Source organism: Desmodus rotundus, chromosome 7 (assembly GCF_022682495.2).
Source record: "Desmodus rotundus isolate HL8 chromosome 7, HLdesRot8A.1, whole genome shotgun sequence".
Lineage (NCBI taxonomy): Eukaryota > Metazoa > Chordata > Mammalia > Chiroptera > Phyllostomidae > Desmodus > Desmodus rotundus.
The window spans coordinates 41,611,438-41,635,584 of NC_071393.1; the positions used below are offsets into that span (position 1 = coordinate 41,611,438).

Consider the following 24,147-nt stretch of genomic DNA (forward strand, 5'->3'; position numbering starts at 1 on the left):
ATGTCTGGGCCATAGAATAATGGAGCTTCCCTTAATAGATTTTGGAAATATCAGAAATAGATATAGCCTCAGGATAAAAGAGGTAGGCCAGGGGCCCAGGTATGCAGCCACCTAAGGAATGATTCAGCGTGGCTTATAGTTCCAGTAAACTGTGATGTGAGCCAGGAATCTTTGACCAAGAACAGAGCAAGACGAGGAAGCATGTGGCAACGGGTCAGGGTGCACAATTCTTGAGAGATTACTTGTATACCACTGATGATTTTTATGTTCTTGTTTGGTTTTATAAACTGGAAAGGGAGTAGTGTTTGGGAGTCAGCGTGATTTACAGAGCCAGCAGGTGAACAGGGAGTAGCCATACATAATATATAACACCTGGTTATATGTTATATCTAGTATATAAAGGCAGGAAGGGGCTAGATTGGAAAGAAAGGACAGATTTGCCACTGATACTCTGATTTTGCCCACTCAGTTACATCACCAGACTTACTAGTTTTTCTCATTTCTCTCTGATCACATTGGGTGGATCTTTTGCCAAGTCATAACTCACTCCATGACATTTTATCTCTTCATCTACCTAGGTTGGAACACCATGCTCATACCAAAGGATGGAGATAGACATTTAAAATGAAACTATAGTCAATATAACTATCACAGGTTATTAAGGTAAGTAGGGCTATCACAGGAGAGCTCCTAAATTGTCACGATCCTGTGAAGTGTCCATTGCTGCTCCCATGGAAGACAGAAGAATACTCTTGAGTGGGCCCTGGCCATAAAGGAATGGGGGATTCCTTTGGGTTCTATGCAACATCCATACTCACTATGCAAAATCCAAGAAGCCGGTGATCCTTAAAGTTATTTACACTGCTCCTGTGGGAAACTGCTCTTCTTGGACCACCCAGAATGCCCTGGGTCTGACTGCATTACAGCCTTTGGACCTGCTTTCCAGAGCTCCTCTCCTTCTCTAATAAAGGATCTCTCACCTTCTCTCTAAGCCTTAGCTCAGGCTCACCACCTGGAGGCCTTCAATAGCTAGTGCTCAGGTGCGGCTGTATACATCACACCTGCTTGGTCAGGACAGTCTAAAAAATGTTGAATTTCAGGCAACGAAAACTGGTTGAATGAACTGGTCAATTGTTCCTATAAGAAATCTATACAGTATTTTCATAGGAAGAAAAAACATATTAAATGCAGTGCAATTTTTATTCTTACTGCTGTATATTACATGCAATTAATGGTTGCATGTAAACTTTGCCTTTTTTTTTTTTTTTTTTTTTGCCAGGGACTTTATTTCCATAGCACTTACTGTGTCAAGAGTTGTAGCGGTGCATGCAGTCACCAACGTACCCCGTCCACAAGATTGTGCTTCCTACAGGAAGGGATTCTATTCGATCTATGTCTTTAAATTTCCAATATCCAGGATAAAGTCTGGGCCAGAGTAGACACACCTGGCTGCTTCCTCTATTGAAATAAGCTGTGAAATAACCAGTTCTCCAAGTTCTCCATGAGCTCCAAATATCTCACTCAGGAACTGCAGAGAGCTCCATGGATGTATGGTTCCTTCCCAGACAGAGTGTGCACTACATAGAAGAGAAAGGCTCTGTGTTCCTGTTCCTGAAGCTTACACCCTCACGTTGAAGGTTACGGAGAGCCATCACCGCTATGGATATTCATTTAGTCCGTATTGCTTTGTCAAAGTAGTACACTGATTGGGGGGGGTACTCAAATATTTCAATTTAAGGCCCTGAAATCACCTAAAAAACCCCAACAACTCTGATTCCATAAATAAGAATCGAAAGTGCACAATATACACATGGAGGTGAAGCACTATTTCAGAAGATGAGTAGCTAAAATCTGGATGGAAGCGCCTGGTGGACGAGATACATTCCGCGCTGTGAGCTGAGAGAGGAGTTGCAGTTTCCTGCCCCTGGAAGCTGCCGTGCTGCAGTATTCCGGAATGATCTGTTTTTAAAAGACACACCTCCAGAAACAGGACAGCCTCCCCCCACCCCTGCCCCCACCACCACAGGTGGCCAGTCAGTGAGCTTCACTCCCTCCCATTCAGACATTTCAGAAATGCCCCACGAAGGTTGGGTTTTGCTCCCAGAGTGAGACAATTCCATCTTTGTGACCGTGGCATTTCATAAAGATGGGGTGGGCTCTCAACACTGTGTGAGTCGTCCTTTGGGACTCTCGACAATCTTGCTTCCTCTTATCTCGTAAACCCAGAGGATAAGCACTAGGTCACACCCTATAAAAATAATATGTATAATTCATTCAAGTGAGGAAAAGGACCTCAGTGGAAACAGTGGGGACTATTCATTCTCTAGTGCTTGGAGTCTCCTCCCCTCAGCTGAAGTAGCAGGGGGAGAGGGACCTGCGGTGTTGTATCAATCTATTGTGGAAGCTCATAAATGAATACTATGCTCCAGACTTCCCATGGCAATTACTTTAGTAACACCTGTATAAATCCACGTTTTAGCTATTTTAATCATTTCCCTAACCAATGCTGTTGGAATTAATGAAGACTATATCCAACAAAGTGGATTGCACTCAGGAAGCTCCAATTATTGTGGTTACAGAAACATCACAAACCACTACTGTTTTTGCAGTTTTTCCCTATTAATTTCTGGTCAAGTATTTCTATGCTAGTTCTTTTTAAAATTAAAGATGCTTTACATTTTCGAATCCCTTTGTAACCATGAATTGCTTAAGCTCCTCTGCCCAGTGAGACTGTTTTTCACAAAAGAGAAAAGATTTTCAAAGCAGTTAACTTTAGTAAGAGAACAGTGCATATTAAACTGAGCTCTGAACTCCTAGTGTTTCTGCCCACGAGCCTCGGACGCTGTGATGACCGTATTTACATTTAAAAGGACAGAAATGGGGAAGAGACTAAGCCGCTCTCAAGTGCTGTGGCCTGTTCTGCCCTCTAGCAGAGCAGAACGGATCCTGTAAGACCTTGGGCGGCGGGGAGACAGCCGTGTGTCCTGTAATTACCGCGGATCTCAGGTGGTCGCTGGCCCTTCCGCGAGCAAACGCAAACACTGGCCTCGGGAACAATCACGGGCATCCGCCGCCGCGGAGCTCGGGGAGAGGCGGCGGAGGGCTCCGGCGGCATCGCGGGGGGGGGGGGGGGTCCGGGGCCGGGGCCGCTGCCCTCCCGGGGCGTCAGGGCGCAGTCCGCACGGACGGGCGCCCGGGGCTGACCCGGGCAGGCACCGCGGAGGAGGAGCGGCGCGGAGGAAGGCGACCCAGCCGCGCAGCCGGCTTTGACGTCGCCCGGCTGCGGCTCGCAGCTCGCGCGCCCCGCACGCAGCGCACAACGTGACCACACACAGCCTTCCCCTCCGGCAGCCCGGCAGCCCGTCCGCCTGCACCCGGCGTCGCCCTCCTCCACCTCCTCCCCGCCTCCGCCGCGCGCTCCCCCGCGCACACCCAGGGATCCCAGCCGGCGTCCAGCCCGGGCAGCTCTGCCGCTGCTGGGGCCGGGGCGGAGGCCACGCAGCCCGGTGTCTTCCCCGGGCGGCCGCTCGCGCGTTCCCCTCCGGACGCCAGCACTACGTTAGCCCGGGCGGGGAACCCCTTCTGCGGCTTCCTCGCCTAAACTCCCGCGGGCCCCCGTCGCCCCCACCCCTCCACCTGGCGGGGGCGGCGCGGGAGCGAAGAGGACGCGCGCGGTGCCGGTGAGCACGCGTAGACTTGTGTGCGGATCGGGTCTCTGCTTCTGCCTTCCGCGAGTGGCGGTGCGTGGACTCTGCCCTGGGCTCCCGGAATTGGTGCGGGCGGCCCGAGGCCCCTCTTCGCTGGCGGGGCGCCGAAGGCTATTTTGGAGAGCGGCGGTGGTGGCAGTGGCGGCGGCGGCTGAGTCTGGTGCCCGGGAGAGCTCCAGACGCGCACTCCGCTCCCTGTCGGTTCCTCTCCTCCTCCCTCCTCCTCCTCCTCCTCCTCCTCCTCCTCCTCTCCCCTCCTTCCCACCCCAGTCCCCCTAGTCCCACTCCTCCTCTTCCTTCTCCTCCTCTTCCTCCTCTCCCTGCTCGGCGATGCGAGCCTGTATCGAGTAACAGGATTGGCGTTGCAATGGCAACTGATGGAATGGGGGAAGGCAAGACAGCAGGGCTGGGGGCTCCGGACTGCGGGCGGGCGGGCCCCTGCCGCCGCTTGATGCTCCTCCGGGGACCTTCGCGAGTTACTTTGTAAAGGCGAACCCAGGCGAGGAAGCCTCTGCTCCGTACCCCGAGTCGGAGGCCACTTCCTGCTCTTTGGCTGTCCGCGCCAGGCTCGCACCGCTCGGCACCCCCGGCCCCTCGCCCGCGCCCGCCCAGCGCGCCGCCGCCGCCGCCGCTGCCGCCGCTGCGGAGCTCGAGCCCGCTCCCTGGGAGAACACTTCGCATCACGGCTCCCCTTCCCTGCACGACCCTGCTCCTCCCCAGCGTCTGCGATTTCTCCAGCGCTCGGTGTGAGTGAGGCGTGCCTGTGAGCGTGTGTCAGGTTATTGTGTTGTGGGAGAGTGTGTGTGTCTGTGGGTGCGTGCATGAGTGTGGGGTGTGTGGGGCCCCTGCGCTCCGCTCACGGCCGCCGCCGGGGAAGGACGGACGGACGGCGCTTCCCTGGGCGAGCAGTTCCCGGGCACCTCGGCGCGGCCCGGGCGCGAGGGGAGCGCACTCGCCTGGCTACCGGCCTCCGGAAGGTCCCGCTGCTTCCCCCCTGGGCTGGATATGTTCATGTTCACGTGAAGATGGATTTAGTGTACGGTCTCGTTTGGCTGCTGACAGTCCTCCTGGAGGGAATCTCTGGCCAAGGAGTGTACGGTGAGTGGAATTGCGACGCTATCGTGACCTTGTGATTCTTAGGCAAGATAGGCTGGTGAGCGAAAATGCACGACTCGCGCCGTTCCGGGCCCCTCCCGGCGTAGCATTTGATTTACACTTCATCACGTTATTGGGAGCTATAAGGAGGCACCGAGAGCGCTGCGGATTGGGCTGCAAGCCGCTTGCACAGCGCCTCGGCTCTCGCTCGGAGTTGGGTCTAGCCGGCAGCATCGCACTCCCGCGAACCCTGGTTTTGCATTTGATTTATCCCTGCTGGGGGCCCGAGCTCTAGCAGTCTTTGATTTAATAATGATTTGGCTCCTCCTGTGCCGTCGCGTCTGTGCCGCGGTTTCCCCCGAAGGGAGGCTTCGAATGTGACCCCAGTGAGCTCCCCATCCCTTTCTGGCTCCCTTCTCCCCACGTTTTCTTTTTTTGTGTGTGAATGCCTCTGTGACTTGATTTTCCAGCTCAGGAACTGGGGTGACAGTTGAGTTGCCTTCTGCACCAACCACTGCCATGAGCACTTACTTGGGGAGGTGAAAATAGCAGGCAAGATTCTCCGTGCCAGACACAATTAAGGAACATGTTTGTGTGAATGGATGAGCAAATGCATGAATGAACGGATGGTCCAGTCGGCGCGTCTCGGCTCGGGGCAGGACACCAGCTCACTGGAACTGGAACACAGTCTCAGTTCTCTGAAAAACCCATGTCTGGGCTGGAAGGACCAGGAGAAGGGCGAGTTTGTTAATTGGGAGTGTTTTTAAGTCCTAAAGAGCAAATCCAGGTTCCTTTGCCTGTCAGCAGCTGGCACCCTTGGCTTTGGGGACGGAAAGATGCATCCATGCACAGACCCAGGCACTGGCTGAAGTGCATCTTCTCCTGGGACAAGCAGGCGGTGCCACAAAGGAAAAATAACTTTTGTGATCTCGAGATTTGGTAAGGAGGTCGGGAGAACAGCCTTTGAGGGGACCGCAGGCCAAAACCCTCCCGCAGCTCCCCCAGGGCTAATATCCAGAGAATGTGTGCTGGAAATCCAGCCCACTGCCCACTGCCTCGCTCGGGGATTTGGATTCTAACACTGCAGTGCTAGGTCAATGGCTGCCCCCTCCCCCAGGGGAGAGGGAGTGTTAGTGGAAATACGGGACCTTTTCCTGCAGACCCTAGCTAGACTTGACTGCGACTGTGGAGTGGGCTGGGTAGAAGGGGGACCTTGAGTTCTCAAACTCTGAGACCACAGAGTGCACAGTGGGTCGACGTTTGGGAAGAAAACGGGGGACACCCGACCTTTACTATCTTCACAGTGTTCTGCCCAGGACTGAGAAATGCTGGGGAGGGACCTGGAGGGCCTCCGCTCCCCCCCACAGTATCGATCCCGGGCCTCCCATGCTCTCCATCTGCCACTCCCCTTTTGAGTCTTTTGAGTTCCCTCCTTGTCTCCTATCAAGAAACCTTTGCTTTCTACCACCTCTGAACATCTTCATTTCTGCTCCCTTCCCACTTCCTCCTTCCCAGATGGGAGGGAGCTTCCCTGGTGGTGGTGGTGGTGGTGGTGGTGGTGGTGGAGGTGGAGGTGGTGGTGTGTGTGTGTGTATGTATGTAAGAAAGATGCTAAGACTCCAGGCAGACCTTACTTTCCTTCTAGACTTGACAGTTGGAGGTGGGTCCTCCAGGAGAGCAGGAATTCCTTTAGTGCTCTTCTGCCTCCTGCCACACTCTGGTGTCCTGAGCAGCCCAGAGTGGCCATGATTCCAGGGATGGAGGAATGCTAGAGTTAGAGCCTTCTCAGGAGCTGTTCCTTGGTGTGGGAGAGTCTGAATTGCTTTTATCCCACGTCCAAGTCTTTATTTCTCTCCCATTGGCTCACATGATCCCAGCAAAAGGAGTTTTTCTTTTTTAATTGTGTGTTTGCATGTGCATGTGTAAGGGAGTAATGAGAAGCGAGAAAGATTGCCTGGGGCTCTGGATTAGAAAGACGTGGTTCCAGTTTTCTGTCACTCGTTGTAATTCAGATTATTTGCCCTGGCAAGTCTCCTGTGGAGTAGTGGAACAGGGTGAGATTGAGGAAGGGAGACAAGAAGAAAACAATCGCATTAGAATAATCCTATGCCCGAGTTGGTTAACGATGAAGAGGGAGGCAGCTCTGTTGCTGAACCGTCGTTGTGATGGAGGTGGTAGCCTTTTAAAAAAAATTTTAATATTAATGTTGCTTTTAGTCACTTGGCTAATAATAGAATCGGCTTTGTGTGAACATTAATCAGCATCCCCGGTGGTTATAAATGCCAGCTATTAGGTTGGTGAAAAATGTATTTATATATTGCTCTTCAAGTACGTCTTACATACCACAGAAGTTAGGTTCTCAAAGTGGAAACCCCGAATCCTCAGCATCAGCCTCACCTGGGACCTTATTAGAAGTGGAAATTCTCTGTTCCCAGACCTTATAAACAAGAAACGCAGAGTGTGTGGCCCTGGGCCGTCGTCCTGACGTGTGCTCAAGTCTGAGAACCGCCAGTATGTACTTCAGAGTTCGTGGCTTTGACTTTGTAAGTCCTGACTTTCCTTAACCTCAGCAGTTTTGTTTTTATTTGTGGAAGGATTTGTGGGGAAGAGAACGGTTTATTTTTATTTAGTTATAAAACATTGGTCAGTTGTAAATGACATAGCCATAAGAGTGAATGTAAGATCAGAAAGTGTGTTGTGAACATTTTACATGAAGAAAATTAGAGATGACATATATATTTTTAAAAAAGCATGGCAATCATAAACAGAGTTCAAAGACCTAGACGGGAACTTTGCTAGCGTTAAAGTCTATATCCAGTGTCCCTTTATTTGCCTGTACTTCCAGATGTAAAACCACTCATAGTACACAAAAACATAGTATTGTTTCTTAATACTGTTTCCTAGTAGCTGGGTCCAAGAGGAAATAAAAATTGTGTTGTAGGTAATTCAGGCAGATCACTTCATTGCAGCCTAATGTTATGTACATGATTTACACATATATCACTGTAACCTTTCTTCTTTGAAATAGCTGGTCAGTCCCTTTACTCTTCCACATCTTGCCTGGAAAACTGATCATGACATTCAGATTTTTTAAAGGAACTGAGAACGTATGTTTCAAGGTACAGATTATGTTGTATTGAGTTACTGTAATCTCCTTCCTGTTGTGCTCAATCAGCTTGGCACCCATGTGCACTACTGAAGGGTGTGCTATAGACATAGGGTCTTCCAGCCATTTATTTTGGGATATTGCCGACCAGACTGACTGAATAATCGCTGAGATTTGTGTGTGTGTGGCAGCTGAGTAAGGGACATTATCCTTTCATTTATACCTGACTGCCTACCCTCCATTAATACTTCTGATATCATTAAAATATTTTTAAAAATGACATTTCTTATATATTCCTTACATATTCCATGGCATTACTATAATAAAAATTATTTGAAAAGACTTATAGAAAAGACTGCAAAAAATTCTTTATAGTAGAGCAGCATCAAAAACAACCCCCAAAATGTGGACCTCCTTAGAAACTACGTCAACTATTCTGATGGAAAACATCTATTTGGTGATATCTATATTTGCATAGTTTTAAAAATCAATTTTTGTAAGTTACTGAATTTTAAAATGTTATTTGTATTCATTTTTTTTCCCTCAGAGTACTCTTGGGATTTTAAAATTGTGTTCTAATTTGATTTTCACTCAATTGGACATCACTGGAAAGGAAACATCATCTGCTATTCATTTTTGGCGTTGCTCCTTTCCTTGCACCCCAGTCCATTGGCTTAAGGATCACTGATTGAACAGCGCATCGAGGTTCATAGTGTAAACCCAGATAAAGGGTCTGCTCATGGCTGTACCTAGAGCTAAGGGATCCAAAGGACTTTCCTAAGTTGGGGGGTTTTCTTTGTGAGTCATTCCGTGGTAGTAAGCTGTTTAACTGTCTTATTGAGAATCATATCTCCTATAAACTTCTCAGTTGTCCTGCTGAAAGAGAAAACATCACTTCATTGCCACACACTGTATTTTTACATCTGGCCCATCATAAACTTAATTTCCAACAAGACTAATCAAAGATGATAATGGTATTAACACAGGACAAATCCTCACTGAAAGGAAAAACAAAGTAAAGGTCATGTCTGAACGGTTTTTAATGGGAACCAAATCAACCAATGATGTGGTGTCTTGAAATAGTTAATATGCTGTCTCTAAATAGCTTCCAAGATGTACTAGAGGCAACAAATAGAATAAGCTTATTAAACATATGTGTATGATGAATTAGCAAGCGCTATTCACTCAATTCAGGTTTTATCAATTAATCTCATACAGTTGACACCAGGCGGTAGCTGGTTAGCAAAGGCTCAGAGGGATTGGGAATCAGGAGATTGAGGTAGACAGGAGGGATCTGGAAAATATTTCCAGCTCTCAGTGGGTTGAATCTGGATGGACAGATTGACCCAAAAGGAAAAGGATGCTTTGGAAGGTCAGTTGACCATTACACTCACTCTCAGGAAGTTTCCATCCTCACAGCAAAGGTATCCTAAATGCACTGAGTTATGATTTTTGCCCAGTTTGAGGTTGCAGAGACCCTATAGTCAGACAATGCTTTCGACCGATCATGTCTTTAGGGTGTCAGCCTGTGGAAGGAGAGGAGGAGATGACTTTAAAAATGTTGCTGAAAAAATCAGTTTGAAACTTTATCAAAGACAATCAGTTCTACCTATGTCTCTTCACACTCCTCACCCAACCGTTCCTGCATGTACACACACACACACACACACACTCACACATCATCACCACCTTGGCCACTATCACAAGAAGTGGGCAGTCCTTTGTATCTTGGGATTCTTTTTGTCCATTCAAAGTTGTTCTTGCTGGTCATGTGACTGAGAATTCTCATGCCACGTGGGAAGGTCATTTTAGACAGTACTACTGCTCATGTCCTGTATGTCCTTGGGGAACTCTCCATGGGTTATTAGGTATTTTAGATTGAGCAGATTGAGCGGTAAGTCTAAGGAGTCATTTCTAAAGGATAAGTCAGACTGCCAGGGTTCAGCTGATAAGCAACTCAGGGGAATGATGTCTCAGAAGAAATCCAAGAAAACATTTTCATGGTCTTGATTCCTTGGCTTAATTTTTATGCCTCTGGTTATGACTCTTATTGATATTGAAACATTTTAGTTTTTGTTTCACAAAGTGAATCACCTTAAGCCTCTTGGGGAAGCAGGGTCTGAGCAAACTTTTCTGAAAAAACACAATCTGTGTTCATTGACACTTAGTATTTTAATGTGATTGGGATAGGGCTCATGGGGGTGTGACTAAGCATGGACATTATGAGGTCATTTTGGATGTCATCGAGGCAGTGTTGGGAACTGTGGTCTTGGGTTGCTTTCCAGGTGTAGAGGTGGTTCATCACTCACATTCTCTGGCCTGGCCCTCATGCGCTGGGAAGAGTGTTCGAAGAGCTGGGGTGTGAAGGCTTGTGACCCTCAGCCAGCTCCACCTCCTGATCCTGGAGCCAAGCTCTAGGGCTGGTGCTCTTTGGCTGCTGCAGTGAACTAAGGGAATGTGCTGTCAGGTCCCAGTTAAAGTGAGGGAGATCTTACTCTCCTTTTTGGCTACTTTAGAAGGACAAGCAAAGTGTTATATTGAATGCACTTCCAGTATGAAAAAGTGAACCTTTTCAGCTTTGTTGTAATTGCTATTAATGGAAAAGCCCCACAATGTGAAATTTTATTTCTTTGCCTCAATGACTGTCAACGTGAATCCATTACTTCGAGCAGACTGAATAAATGATTACATTCATAGAAAACTGTATCCTATTTTTATTTTCAAATCCAATTAGTAAACTTTTGGCCCTTTAAAAATCGTAAAGTTGTGAAAAGAGAATTTAAAATGTCATTCAAGACACAAAGCTTTATATTACGCCATCAGGTGGTGGTCCTATGCTATTTGTGAGATTTCTTTATAGGAAGAAATTTCATGACTCTTTTCCCCAGAATCCAGGCACTTTCACTGGGTGGATATTTTTTTTGTCATCTTACTAAGTTCCCTCATGCTCCATTATTGGTGCACGCTCGGTTACTTTCCTTTTATACCAGTACAGTTTGACTTTCTTTGTTAACTATACTTCCTTGTACTGATCCTAGGTAAGCTCTTTGGTTTCGTCATAATCTTCCAAGATACTGTGACACTTCTAATCTTGGTTTTTAAAACGCTTTATTTTACTCCCTGTGGATGTCATTGGATAAAGTCAGTAAGAAAGATGGTTTCCAGTTCATACTCAAAATTATACATTTCCCAAGAGTTTACAATCACAGAAGGTGATTTCAAATATTAGGAATATGCATTTTTAGCTATTACACATATTCTATAAATTTATTAGTTGAAGGCATTTTGGTAGGAGGAAAGGTATTAGACGTTATGATGTAACTCACTGTTTTCGTTTTTTAGTATGCTACCTCTACAACTTTGCATAAAATAGGAGCCGTCAGTTTCTTGCTGTCCCCAGTCAGAACTGTACTAAGGACTGTATTGTGGTTGGCAGATGGGGTCAAGTATGTGACATGTCACCATATCTGCAAGCAGCATATTTCATGTCTTCGTTACGGGGAGAATGCGAGGGATGCAAATAACTGAGCGATTCTGTGGAAAGGGAACCATGGCTGTCTGGAAGAGGAAGGGCGGGTTGGGAGCTAGCTGGGTCTCCCAGAGTCCTGAAGGACAGCACAAAAGGCAGCTGCAACCTCCTAGAGGCAAGTTAGAAATAAGATGCCAGCGTGAAAAGGTTGCCAGAGATGTGTATCTTCCCTTTAAGTAATGGCAAAACTGCAAAATAATTTATTTTGAGATAATTAGAACTTTTCTCATGTGCATCAAACCAAGGAAGAAAAAGATGTTGTTTGCTGAAAGACATCTTCAGGGAGATTTTTCTGGTCTCCTGAAACGGAAAGATGAGGGGATGTAGGAACTCTTACATAGAGCCTGTCGTCCCAGTGGGCCAGGTCATCCTTCCCGCTCCGTAATTGTGTGGCTCAGGTGCAATAGGCCAGAGAGCCACAGAAGAAGCACGGGGGCTTTCTCTCTGATTCATCCGAGTGGAACTGTAAATCGGGTCCCTGCCTCACCTCAGGTAGACTTCCTGCCGAAGAAGAGGAGGCTCTTGTGAAAACTGAAAAGGGTAGAAAAAAAATCTGTAAAAGATATGCTACTTTTCAGACATCTGACCAGGGGGAATTCCACACAGATTCTGAGCAGAGTTAGGTTAAATTTTGGCTGCTTTAGTCAACATATTAATGTGTAACTGCTATGGATAACACACGTAGTAGCTATGTAAGGAGGCTATGAACTCCAAGTTTTACCAGCGGAGGAGATAAAGCCAAGCGTAAAATAAGGCTCTGAAAAATATGCAAATGTTTGTGCCTAGACAAACGAGAGCAGTTACAGTTTGTGTCATGGTTGGGGGAAACTTATGAAAACTGGTACATCTTGGGTTGAGCCTTGAGAGAGAGTTGGCATAATGTAAGTAAGAAGGAGGAAAGGGCATTGCTGCTGATTGTATCCCAGCCGTAGGAATGAACAGTGGCACAGAAAGAAAAATAACACTGGAATTTGTGTTTAACAGTCTTAGCAATTTCTCCAAGGTTTACCCTGACTAGAAAGATGTATGTGTATCTGTCCTTTAACCTATGCCAACCCCCCCAAAGTCTGTGAGTCTGAAAAATAAATTTCGTTGTGTGAAGCTCTGGACCTTGCCCAGATAGTTATGTGCACACAAACTCTGGCTTTGCGTGTTTTCGGTTTCAAGCCAACTGACCTGCACGGTAGAAAGAAGATAAGACTGCTGTCTGTAAAGTTCCTGTGGGATGCTGAGCCTTCCCCAGTTCTTGGCAAACTTGGGAAGCTTTGAACCCACATAGCAGCTGCTTTTGGGTTTAAAGTCAAATACTTTCAAAGGCTTTTTTGAAAAAAATAGAAAAGAGCTTCTTTATCAACTCCAGTGAAAGAGTTACAAAAACTGACTCTACACTGGGCAATAAGGCAAGTTTCAATATATTTCAAGAAGGGTTTTCAGGAACTACTACAAAGGACACATGGACAAAACCAAGGGAAGGGTGGAAGCAAGGGAAGAGGTGGGTTTGGCTGGGGTGGGGGGAAGGGGTGGGGAGAAAATGTCGACAACTGTAAATGAACAACAATAAAATAATTAAAAAAAAAAAAAAGAAATGGAGCATGTGCTCTGACCACAGCAGTTATAAACTAGAACTGAATATTTCATTTTATTTTTTAATTTCTCATTGTTATTCTACTACAGTTGTCCCAATTTCCCCCCCCTTGTCTTCCTCCTCCCAGCCCACCCCCTGCTGCCACTGTCAACCCCCACCCTGTTGTCCATGTCCATGGGCACTCATACATGTTCTTTGACCAGTCACTTCCCCTTCCATCCCCCACTATCCCCCTCCCCCCTCTGGTCACTGTCAGTCTGTTCCATGTTTCCATGCCTCTCTGGTTCTGTTTTGCTTGCTAGTTTATTTTTGTTCATTAGGTTCCTCTGATAGGTGAGATCATATGCAGTGCTATTTTCAATAGCCAAGTGCTGGAAACAGCTGAAGTGCTCCTCCGTAAATGAGTGCATTAAAACAAAATGTGGTACATTTACACAATGGAATACTACTCGGCCATAGAAAAGAAGGAACTCCTACCTTTCACAACAGCATAGTTGGAACTGGAGAATATCATGTTAAGTGAAATAAGCTTGTTGGTGAAAGTCAAAGCGTTTTCAAAGTGCCAACCGCTTAGAGGCAGTGGACTATGGGTCTAGAATGATTTCGAACTTCATGTTGTCCTTTACAAATGTACAAACAGTGAGATTAATGCATTGCCTTTATGAAAAGAGAGGTATGTATTTTCACTATTGTTTTTTATTCTTGTGCAAAGCATCACGATGTCGGGCAGCCGGGGCTTTCTTCCTGTTGTGCTGCTGCTATACTCTGTACTGTGTGACCACAGGCAAAAAGTTTACCTCTTTCTTTCAATACCCGCGTCTAATAAACTCTTAGGAAAGTGGGCTCTTCCATAGAGGAAATGTAGTTGAAATCAAGAATACCAAAGTATACCTGAAGTAGAGGGAGAGTTCAATGAGAATTTCCTCTATCTTCTTAAAAATGTTCTAGCGTTTTTTAGCACTTGTTAGCATTGCAGATGCTCTAGCAATTGGACCTCATAATAGGATTGTCACCAGGTCTTAGCACAAAGTGATGGGCTGGGAAGTGAAAGAGAGCAAGTCGTTTTGTTTTTCTGGGAAACATATACCAGTGTGTCAGTCTAGCAGAAAATAACCCCAGTGGTGCATTTGTAAACAACATATGTAATATTAATATGTACATGAAAATGCTATTTGATACTGAATCCTGTATGCACAGTAGCTGTTCCTGTTCCTCAGGCCAGCCTCCTCTGAACCACGTGACCCTGCAGTTTCTCCATTTGCTCCTTAATGGGGGGTGGGGGTAGGGGGGGCCTGGAATCCCGCTCATTTAAGAGTTCCAGAGCATATTCGTGTAACCTAAACTGCATGGTCATTACTGTGTTTACATGTGTGTATTCGAGTATATTGTACAATCTTGTTTTTGTGTCAAGAAGCAAGAATAGTCTCAAAACCCTGTCATTTTGAGACTAAGTGAAAAATAGGACCATAAAAAAATAATGCATCCAAATGGAATAAATTAAAATTATATTCGTAAGCTTCATTATACAATATTGACTTTGCTAAGCAAGTCTCCTTAAGCACGTATGCGCAGTACACGCTAGAGGCTCTAACCCACATGTACTTTTGACGTTTACCAGTGTTATTTCAGTATCTTAGAATCGGTGAAGTTATTATCAAGATTCTGATTAAAGAAATAGAGTATTCGGGTTCTGAATAAAAGTTTTTCATGCTTTTTTTTTCATGGCTTATTCTATTTGTTGTTGTAATTCTCCCCACGTTCTTTTATTCACTTACATTTTCCATTTGGTCCATGTTTTCACACTGGGCCACCTGTGCCCTTTCCTTGTACAGAGCTGTTATATTCTAAAGTTTTCGGTCTTAGTCCAAAATGAATCAAAGTTCAGTCTTTGGCTAATTTTGTCCTTACTTTGTCATACTTAGATTTATGGAAGTATAATTGCCTAAGGAGGCCCAAAGCTCATCCATTATGACCATTTCCTGTAGTAATGTAAGTTACATAATGACATCATCACTATGAAGACTAAAGTTGAGAAGGTTCCCATCTTTTTTTTTTTTTTTTTTTCTTCTTCAGGTTTTTGTTTGATTTCTATTCTGTACATAACATTGTGGTCAGAGAAGATGATTGATACAATTTCAATCTTTTTAAATTTATCGAGACTTGTTTTGATTCCTAATGTGGTCTATTCTAGAAAATATTGCATGTGCACTTAAAAAGAATGTATATTCTGCTGCTTTGGGATGAAATGCTCTGAAAATATCAATTAAGTCCCTCTGGTCTAATGTGTATTTAAGGCCGCTGTTTCCTTGCTGATTGTCAGGAAGACCTATCAATGGTGTCAGTGGGGGGTGAAAGTCCCCTAACTATGACTGTATTACTGTCAGCCCCTCCCCTCATGTTCACCAAGATTTGCTTTACATACTTAGGTGCTCCCAGCATTTTTCTGTTCTTTTAGTTCACACAAGAATAACTCCCAGTGGGCTGAGCCTGAAATAATCCACCTTTTTACTTGGAGGCTACTTATTCTCTGATTGTTTTCTGTGTTTCACTATCAGACATCCCTTCCACTGCAGCTGCTGGGATTGAAAGTGAACTTCTTCCTTCTCACTGTAATTCATGATTTTACTGTTATACTCTGTTATGTGATTGGGTAATATTTCAAAAACCATTTATTTATTTGTAGAGAGAGGGGAAGGGAGAGTGTAAGAGAGGGAGAGAAAATGTGTGGTTGTCTCTCGCATACCCCCTACTGGGGACCTGGCCCACAACCCAGGCATGTGCCCTGACTGGGAATCGAACCCGTGACCCTTTGGTTCATAGGCCGGCACTCAATCCACTGAGCCATACCAGCCAGGTCTCAAAAACCATTTAAATTGTTTATCTTTTATTATCATTGATAATTCACTTATTAATCCCTTAACTCTCTAAGGTTATACAAAAACCAGTTTCAGAGCAGGATTAAGGAAGATATATATACACACACACATATGTAATATATACATATATACATGTATAGCATAACAAATGTTTATTTGTATACAGAGTATATGTGCATACATATTTATTCACATATATTACCTATTTATATATGTACTTGTTCCCATGTATTAGCCCTGTAAGTGTGTGTGTGTGTGTGTCTGTGCATGCAGACCCACAGAGTGGATCTCACGGGCAGTCGCTGAACTTCAGGGCATGACTAAGGAGGGATGTCCCCCTCCCCTTGCAAAGCCACCTAAGTGCTGACAGCAGGGCGTGCGATCTGTCACCTACGTTCATTTGGTTTTTAAATATCCTTTCTGATACCTTCTTGTTTCTGTTGTTCACCAGTTCACGGTACCTTTAGAAACTCACGTTACTTCTCTTCTACTTTCCAGTCAGCTGACAGATGAGAAGTATTGCTTTGCTGCATAATAGCCATACATGGGGGTCTGTGTTAGCTGCACCCCGGTGATGACGAGCACGCCGCCAGCCCAGCATCACCGGGGCTCTCCGGAGACCTTCCCTCCTGCTGTTCGTCAGGTCTTTCCTCCCTTTTAAAAGTGAGCTTTTGGAGCATCAAAAATACCAGTATTGAAGTGTGGATAATAAAATCCACCCACACGTCAAATTTAAGTAACTTGGATCATCTGCCTTTTTTTTATTACTGAAAATAATGTAGGGCATAGTAATTTTTCATAAAATAACTGCCCATTTATGAAGTGCTTAATTTATGTCACACCTGGTGTTAGGAGTTTTAGATACATTATGCCGTCTTCTAGTCTTTGAGGTAGATGAGAAATCTGGAACCCATAAAGTTTAAATAACTATCGTATAATTCCTGGTGGCTGAATTTGGAATCAAATGTGACGTGTATGTAAAAATCAGTATGTGTATATATTCTTTCATGTATTATTAATTACATTCACATACATGTGTTTGTACTTTATCTGATTAAAACACGCAAGTCAGCCAGCTTGTTTTGTGCCATACCTCGAACAGTGTATATTTGGAATGCAAACTGGGTGATAAATTTTAGCTTTTTGCCAGAGAAATATGTGTAGGTAACTAATGTCAGCACTTCATATCACACAATTTTCTTCCTTGGAAAAGCAAGGTATGATTTATAATTTGCTTTTTTCATTGAAATGCTCATGCTGAGGGCTCTCTCCGGTATAATTTATTTTTGGACTGATAGGGTATTTTAAGCTTATTCGTAATTAGTGCCCTGTGAAAGTGAAGACGAGGCTATTCTAGATCCTCTGCAGAAGTAGTTATAGTCCTCTACGTAAAATAGGAGGCATGTGCTGTAAAAAATAACCACTGTGAAGTGTACCACTTTATTTCCCCCCAGGCTGATTAACAGTCCCCGGGCTTGGTGAGATTGATGGTTAAATGTCATATTTGGCCTGATTTTTGCCTTTCGCTCCCTCTGGGGATTGCTTGGGCATTTCTCGCACAGAGTTAATTGAGGAGACTGTTTCATTGGGTTTCTTTTCTTGAAAATCTTGTTGTGCTCCAGAGGACAGTTGATTGCGAGCTCTGCTCTTAGCTGCCAGTGAGTTCCTCAAAGCTCAAAGCCTACAAATTAGTGCTAAGTTCAGTGATTTGTTTTAAGTGTTTAGCTACAGCCTTGGCTGCTATAAAAATCATTTTTCCTATGCTTTTTGAATGCAGTTATTGTGTTATATAGTATAACCCGTTACCATTCTGGCTGTTGTGTGATTGATACAGAAACTGCTCCGATAGGAGACCATTTCACGAGAGAACAGGAAAGGGATTATGTTCAGCTGTGATGCCCTGCATTTCTAAGCAGCTGATGTTTTCTCTAAGTGATAACCACCCCCCAAATTTTCTGAGGCCATCGAGCCTTTTGAAATTTAACTCTTAATTCTGCCTGGCTGCAGGAGCAGTGCCCAGAAATTCATTAGACAGTCACATTTCCCAATGGGGGTCGCATTAATTAGACAGTGTAACGGTGTTGTTACCGCTGTATTTTAAAGTCAGAGTTTTTATTTTGAGTACACACAGAATCACTGATTTTGTGAATTTTCCTCTAAACAGGGATTTCTTCGTACCTGAGCCAGAGACTTGAAACTAGTGGGATATGACTTTTGCACACTGGAAGTTCTGGTAATGTTGGCAGGTGGAGTGGGCAGTCCTGTGTTCTGTAATCTAAGAATCTCAAATTAAACTACAAGTCTCTGCAAAGGAGTAAAAGATGAGTCGAATCAGTGTTCCAAAGTGTTTAATTAGATTTTGTGTTTCCCTGCCTCCCACCGAGCGCTGTATCTGGGAGTCCTTACAGAGTATAGCACACCCTGTCGTTTTTCTCCACTTCCAGTGTTTGTATTTTATGATACCGTAGATGCATACGCTTATTTGGGAAGGTAGATAATGTTTTAATAATTGAGGAATAATATTATATAGATAAGACTTTAAGTTCATCTATATTTTATTGTTTATCATTTATTTGAATATTGTATAATATTAACAACAATAATTCAGTGGAATATCTAAAACTGGTGTGATAGGTATCCTTAAACAAATAAAGGATGAAATATCTTATGAACCTGAAAATTTCATTTAGCTGTCACAAAAAGTTAAAGTTTACATACTTTTAAAAATTACTCTAAGATAGCTCTAAGGATATTTTCCGACGGCTTAAATATTGACTACTTCTCATTCATCGGACATAGCTGTCATCCTCCGAACGATTATTGCAACATCACAGAGTTCTCTTGTTGTTAATAAAAGACGCAGCATTTCTACAGGTGGGAACAGGGGTGTCCAACCTTTTGGCGTCTCTGGGTCACACTGGAAGAAGAAGAGTTGCCTTGGGCCACACATTACATGCATTGTGACATTCATAGCCATCCTGAGCCACCTGCAGCCCATGTGCTGCAGGTTGGACACCCCTGTATAAAGCAAGTAGGTAAACACCAATAAAGCAAGCTTCCAACACACTATGACGTACTGCTGTGCTTTGTGGAATTGGATTTGAAGTTGCTTGGGGAGGAGCAGGCGAGTTAGCTTGGTTATAGTGCTGGGCTAACGATAGGCAGAATCAGCTGGAATAGACTTATTGTTATCACAAGGAGATACTCGGGTCAGGTCACTGGAATCAGTAGGCTGAATCAAGGCAGGATGAGGTTGCTGCATGTCAGAGGCTGGCAGCAGGCGACTGGGACCGAGAGGAAGATTTACATGCAGGTGGTTTATTAGGGAGTACTCTTGGGAATGACACCTGGATGGGAGGAGCGAGCCTGGGTGGAGCTGAGGGAGAAGTGTGACAGTGTTCCAGACTGAGGGGACGGGGTACTGTGAAGCTGGGGTGGACTTTCAGGGTGTTCCAGGTAGAGGTCTGGCTAGCCCTACTTCCTAGAAAGCCCAAAGATAATGAAGCAGTATTTACACCCTGCCTTTCCCTCCCCCAAATAACCCACTGTCTTGGTAATGTTATAAAACCCCTCATTGTCAGGTACTGTATTTATACATTTGACCAACCATATATTTGTTTTTTTCAAGGGGGTTGCTATGGACTAAATTGTGTCCTCCAAGTTCATGTGGTGAAGCCCTGCCCCCCAATGTGACTGTATTTGGAGATAAGGCCTTTAAGGAGGTACTTAAAGTTAAATGAGGCCGTAAGGGTGGGACTCTAGTCCTTTAGGGCTGGTGTCCTTATAAGAGACTCGGGAAAACACGCACAAAAGCGAAGAAGGTGGCCATTGCAGGCCAAGGAGAGAGGCCTCTGGAGAAACCACCCATGCCAGCACCTTGATCTTGGACTTCCAGCTTCCGGAACTGTGAGGAAATGAATTACTGTTTTTTAACCTACCCAGTCTGTGGTACTTTGTTGTAGCAGCTCTTGCCAAGCACTACAGAGGTCAATAAAAGAAAGGGAGCCCAATGGCACAAATCTGCCCCCCTTACTAGGAGTGGAGCACAGCCTGTCTTTGATCACCTTTTCTAGTACATGCCACGGCATTTCTGGCAGTTCTGCTTCACCTAGTAAGGGGTGTCACAGGCAAGCCGAGTTTGCAAGGTGGTCCTAGCAGGTGCCATTGCTCCATCTCCTGGAGTCCTCACCAAGGGTGATGACAAATCCTTTATCATGAAGGGTGCACCCATATAAAACAACACTCCCTTATCCAATTTTATATCCTTGGCCATCTTAACCCAATACCCTTGAAATACATTCCCCTATCTACTCTTCCAACTCCTGCTTGTCCTTACTGGCTAAATGCACTTCCTTCAGAGAGTAATGGCTTCTTTCTTGGTAGTTTTAACACCTAAGTGGCTGGGTCATGCTATAACTTCACCTGGTTATTGGATTGGCTACCAGTAGCGGGGTTAAGAGTAGATTTTAAGGGAGAAAAGTGACGTCTTGCCAGGCAGAGGTCTCTGCATCAGTGAATCTCACTTATCTACCTTTCTGTCCCATTCCCTACAGACCCAGTCCCAAAGTTGCTTTGCTGACTCTGGTGGCAACGTTGGCTAGGCCCTATGGGCCATCGTCCCTTTCCTCTCTCGTCAGGCTCAGCAGCTCCCCAGCTAGTTGTGACATATCCCTAGTTATTGGGCTCTTAGGCAGGAGAAGACTGGTGGCAAATCCTGAGTGAAATCCTTCTGTCCTCTTTTAGAGAATTGTCATGGAGGTGTGTGTCTCTTCTGTAGACACACAGAGTCCAGGGAACCTGGTGATCACCGTTGAGTGACCAGATGCTCATTTCCAAATTTTCAGCGCTCCACATTTCCCCAGTTAGGCGCCTTGCTTTGATGTAGCAGACCTTTCAGATGAATCCAACTCTGTCCAGAACTTTTAACTTTATAATTAAGTTCTGGAACTGATCTTCTGGATTTTTTAACGCCTGTTTTCTAGGAGGTGACATTGTTTTAATTTACCAAGACAGACTTTCTGGCTTTCCCACTTCACGTTAAATTGATGACTGTGTTAGTTTTTTATTGCTATGGTAACAAACAAATCACCACAAACAGTGGTTTAAAGCGATAAAAATTCTCGTACAGATCTGCAGGTCGGAAGCTTGATGTGAGTCTCACTGGGCTACCATGAAGGGGTCAGCAGGGCGGTGTTGATATCTACAGGCTGGATCTAAGGGAGAATCTCAGCTTCTACAGGCTGCCCATAGGTATTGGCTCACGGCCCATTTTTCCATCGGGAAAGCTAGCAAGACTGCATTTCCCTGTGCCTTTCTTCCACTCGCACGTCTCCTGCCTCTAGTCTCGTGTTGCCCTCTTCCACCTCCAAGGACCTTGTGATGATCGTGGGCCCACCCTGGTAATCCAGGATACTCTCTTTTACGGTCAGCTGATTAGCAAGCTTAGTTACACCTGCAACCTCGTTCCTCTTTGCCATGCAACCTAATATAGTCACAGTTTCTGGGGACTAGGATGTGGGCCTCCATGGGGGGGGGGCAGTACTCTGCAACCACAGTAATAAATTGATGTCAGCCTTTCATTGTCTTTCTCAAATACGTGGGTGCTCTCTGGCAATAACCATCTAATTCCATACTACTTGTAATTAGTACTCAACCCGAGCTCTCAAACACCTGAGACATTGCATTCACCATCCTCTGGTATATCATTCCAGTTCAGGAAGGGAGGACAGATCAAATTATATGAAGCTCAAGCAGCATCGGTCATAGATCTCAGAAAATCTAAGGAAAGAAATGTTGCCTCCAGAGTACTCCTTTGATAAATGAAGTCTGTTATCCTTGGAAATTCGTTGCCACTGTTTCGTCTGGATTTCTCGTACTACTTATGTTCTACAGAAGATTTCGTTTGAATTTTTTATTCCAAAAGACCTTAAGTGTGGCAGTTTCAATCTCCTAAAGGTGCGATTTTTATTCTTTTGTCCATCTAACATTCTGACTGGAGATTGCGGATCTGCCAGGGTATCACTCATACCTGACAGGGCTCCATGAATTGGTTGTTGGAGGACAGTGTGAGATGATTTGCCAGACCGTACCTTCTTCAGGCTGAAGGTGGCTCCGACTTCCAGTCACTCCATGTGATATGGTAAGAATTTTGGCCACAAGTGCCAAATCATTAGAGATTCGGAGATCCTGATTTCTGAGTCTGAGTTATAGCTTCTACTCATTTTGACTCTCTTGAAAAAAATGAAAGGTGTTGGCTTTCTACTACTAGTGATCAATTACGGAAGAAATATGTATGTGGAGTGGGTGCTGGAAAGATCTTTGCAAGTTTTAAAATTATTAAAGAATGATAAGGTACTATTTTTTTTCTTTTTTAAGATTTCATTTATTTTCTTTTAGAGAGAGGGGAAGACAAGGAAAAAGGGGGAGAGAAACATCAATGTGCAAGAGAAACATTGACCAGTTGCCTTTCCCACGCCCCCGACCAGGGACCTGGCCGGCAATCCAGGCATGTGCCCTGACCCTGAAAACAAACCGGTGACCTCTTGGTTTGTGGGGTAACGCCCCACCTGCTGAGCCACACTAGTTTACAGTCAATATTTTTATTAGTTTCGGGTGTACACAAGATACCTTTTTTTTTTTTTTACCCAACCTTCATTAATCTGGTTTGCTGATATTTTACAGGACTTCTTTTTCCCCAACTAACAATTGTATAATCCTGAAAAATGTTAATGTCATTTTATGTTTGTTACACGTGAATCAAAGTCTAATTACATTTAAGAACATACACATATTACAAATATTAAATAAATTAATATTTGCAGATAAAGGAAAATTTGTGAGTTTTTCACTGTTGGAATTAGTCTAGCTTGTATAAAATTTAAGAACATTTATGTGTCATCTGATAATTTTATTGGCTGTTATATATATGTTATGAAGGTTCAGGTTTCTCTGTGAATAATTTATTATGTCTATATAGAACATTTGTTCCAAGGAATAATAGATGAGAGAAATATTGGCTTTATTTAAGTTTTCTGTATACAACCATAACCTTCCTTATCCAAATAATTTAAGATGTTTCAATAGTACCGTATTGTAAAGCAAAGCAAAATTATAATACATTCTAACAAAGAAAGCTACTTCATACATAACACTTTTCTCTGTCTTTTGCTAATTCTCTGTCTTCTCCTTCATCACCAGATATTAGAGATTCTCCAGTTCTGTCCTTGTCCCTCTTTTTTGTCTACTTTGTACCCTCTTGCCTTAGGCAGTTTTTAAGTAGCATCTCTGTCTGATGACTTTCTTTTTTTTAAATATATTTATTGATTATGCTATTACAGTTGTCCCATCCCCCCCCTCACTCCACTCCATCCTGCCCACCCCTTCCCTCCCACACACCACCCCTATAGTTCATGTCCATGGGTCATAGTTATAAGTTCTTTGGCTTCTACATTTCCTACACTATTCTTACCCTCCCCCTGTCTATTTTCCACCTATCATTGCTACTTATTCTCTGTACCTTTCCCCCCACTCTCCCCCTCCTGCTCCCCTATTGATAACCCTCCATGTGATCTCCATTTCTGTGGTTCTGTTCCTGTTCTAGTTGTTTGCTTAGTTTGTGTCTGATGACTTTCAAACTTGTCCTCCTTATCGGATCTTTGTTCTGAGCTCCAGACTAATGTATGTAACGGTCTCTTTCATGTTTCCACTTAGATTGCTCAAAGATATCAAAATTAGTATGGCAGGAGCTGGATTATTGATCTTTGCTTAAGTTTTTGTCCTCAGCCTTCCCCTTCTCACTAAAGGTCACTGTGTTCATATGATCTGCCTGGAAGTCATGCTTGACCTGGTCTCTCCTTTATGCCCCTATAATTGGTGTATCCGCTTTTTAAAAAATTTTAAACATTTTTTATTATTGTTCAAGTACAGTTTTCTGCCTTTCCCCCCACACCTCCCCACTACCCCAGCCACCCCCACTGCCCTCCCCTGTTTCCACCCCCCCCCCCCTTGTTATTGTCCATGTGTCCTTTATAGTTGTTCTTGCAAACCCTTCACCCTTTTCCCCTATAATCCCCTCCCCTCTCCCCTCCGGTCACTGTCAGCCTGTTCTCAATTTCAGTGTCTTTGGTTCTATTTGCTTGCTTGTTCGTTTCGTTGGTCTGTCACCTTTATTGCGGATCAGCACTGCAAAGCATGTCTCAGACGTACTGCGACCACCACCTGGTCCATGCTGCGTTTATATTTTGTCTCTA

General features: G+C 44.5%; 2 protein-coding genes across 2 annotated transcripts in view; one reads left to right on the forward strand and one right to left on the reverse strand.

The window, feature by feature from the left end:
- LOC128781418 (uncharacterized) overlaps positions 1-4,388 on the reverse strand; it is a 29,398-nt gene extending 25,010 nt beyond the window's left edge. The window contains exons 1-2 of the mRNA XM_053928956.1: positions 4,032-4,388; positions 3,637-3,982 (exon numbers count right to left, since the gene is read on the reverse strand). Coding sequence (XP_053784931.1) covers positions 3,637-3,982; positions 4,032-4,388 — 703 coding nt within the window. The remainder of the gene's footprint in view (positions 1-3,636; positions 3,983-4,031) is intronic.
- The window catches only part of MDGA2 (MAM domain containing glycosylphosphatidylinositol anchor 2), an 829,607-nt gene continuing 809,436 nt past the window's right edge, over positions 3,977-24,147 (forward strand). Inside the window, exon 1 of the mRNA XM_024573956.3 lies at positions 3,977-4,805. Within this exon, the coding sequence (XP_024429724.3) occupies positions 4,529-4,805 (277 nt within the window). The 5' untranslated portion in view covers positions 3,977-4,528. The remainder of the gene's footprint in view (positions 4,806-24,147) is intronic.